Consider the following 1,142-nt stretch of genomic DNA (forward strand, 5'->3'; position numbering starts at 1 on the left):
ATATATTTATAGCAATTTATAATATTTATTTTGAATTCTTTGAATAGTTCAACTCTTATTTCTTTTTAATTTATTTTGATAGATAAAAAAAAAAAAAAAAAAAAAAAATTATTAGATGGGGTTTTTAATTTTATTTTAAAAAATGGCTAATATATTAACTATGCAGTTTTTATCTTCAGATGAAGAAGATGAAAATTATGATGTTGAAGAAGAATTAAGAGAAGAAATGAAGAAAAAAAAAAAAAAAAAAAAAAAGGAAAAAAGTTTAAAGAATGTTGAAAATACTATTAAAAATTCTATAATAAAAGAAAAAACGGATAAAACATATAATGAAATTAATCAAGAATTTGAAAAGTTATATAAACATGAAACAAATATTGATAAAGAAGATTTTTTGTTACAATTTCATAAAAAGTACCCACAATTAGAAAAAAATTACAATACAAAAAAAAAATTACTTAATCATATAAATAAGTTTTGTTCATTGGATGAAAATTCTACTATATTAAATGTAAAAGAATATAAAAAACAATGTAGAAATAGTAATAATAATAATGATATCTCAGCTACCGTTAAAAATGCATTGGAATCATTTTATGACAACAATTCAATTGATATAGAAAAAAAATATATGTATGCAGGTAAAATATACACTGTAAAAAAAAGGATAGATAAAACATCAGCTTCATACAAAAGATATTTAAAAACAAAAAATAAAATGGATTTGGGTGGTAATTTTAAAAATATTGATGAACTTATTCATAGTATTCAAGAAAACAAGCAAATTAATACTGTTGATAAATCAACAGAAGACTGGAAAAACTATAAAATAGTTAATTCAATAGATGAGGAAAAACTAAAATCTAAGCAGAATTATTTAGAGAATAAATTTTTTGCAGAAAATGTTGAAAGAAAATTATTTGAAAGTAAAGTTAAAAAAAAATTAACTTAACAATAAAAATATATATATATATATATACATCTATTTAGCTTCTTTTATTAAATTCCAAATAATAAAAAAAATTTTTTTTTTTTTATATATTCAATTAATTTATTAATATACGTTAATAATTTAAAAATTCTTCTATTCACTTTTTTTTTGCTCCCATTTTTTTTTTTTTTTTTTTTTTTTTTTTTTACAA

General features: G+C 17.7%; 1 protein-coding gene across 1 annotated transcript; it reads left to right on the forward strand.

The window, feature by feature from the left end:
- Window positions 1-142: 142 nt before the first annotated feature.
- Window positions 143-952, forward strand: PGAL8A_00026800 (conserved Plasmodium protein, unknown function; the record flags this gene model as incomplete). The annotated part of the gene is made up of 1 exon (XM_028674262.1): window positions 143-952. The coding sequence occupies one exon, from the start codon at window positions 143-145 to the stop codon at window positions 950-952; it is 810 nt and encodes a 269-aa protein (XP_028530633.1).
- Between the last annotated feature and the right edge of the window lie 190 nt (window positions 953-1,142).

Source organism: Plasmodium gallinaceum (genome assembly GCF_900005855.1).
Source record: "Plasmodium gallinaceum strain 8A genome assembly, contig: PGAL8A_v1_21, whole genome shotgun sequence".
In the NCBI taxonomy this organism is placed as follows: domain Eukaryota; phylum Apicomplexa; class Aconoidasida; order Haemosporida; family Plasmodiidae; genus Plasmodium; species Plasmodium gallinaceum.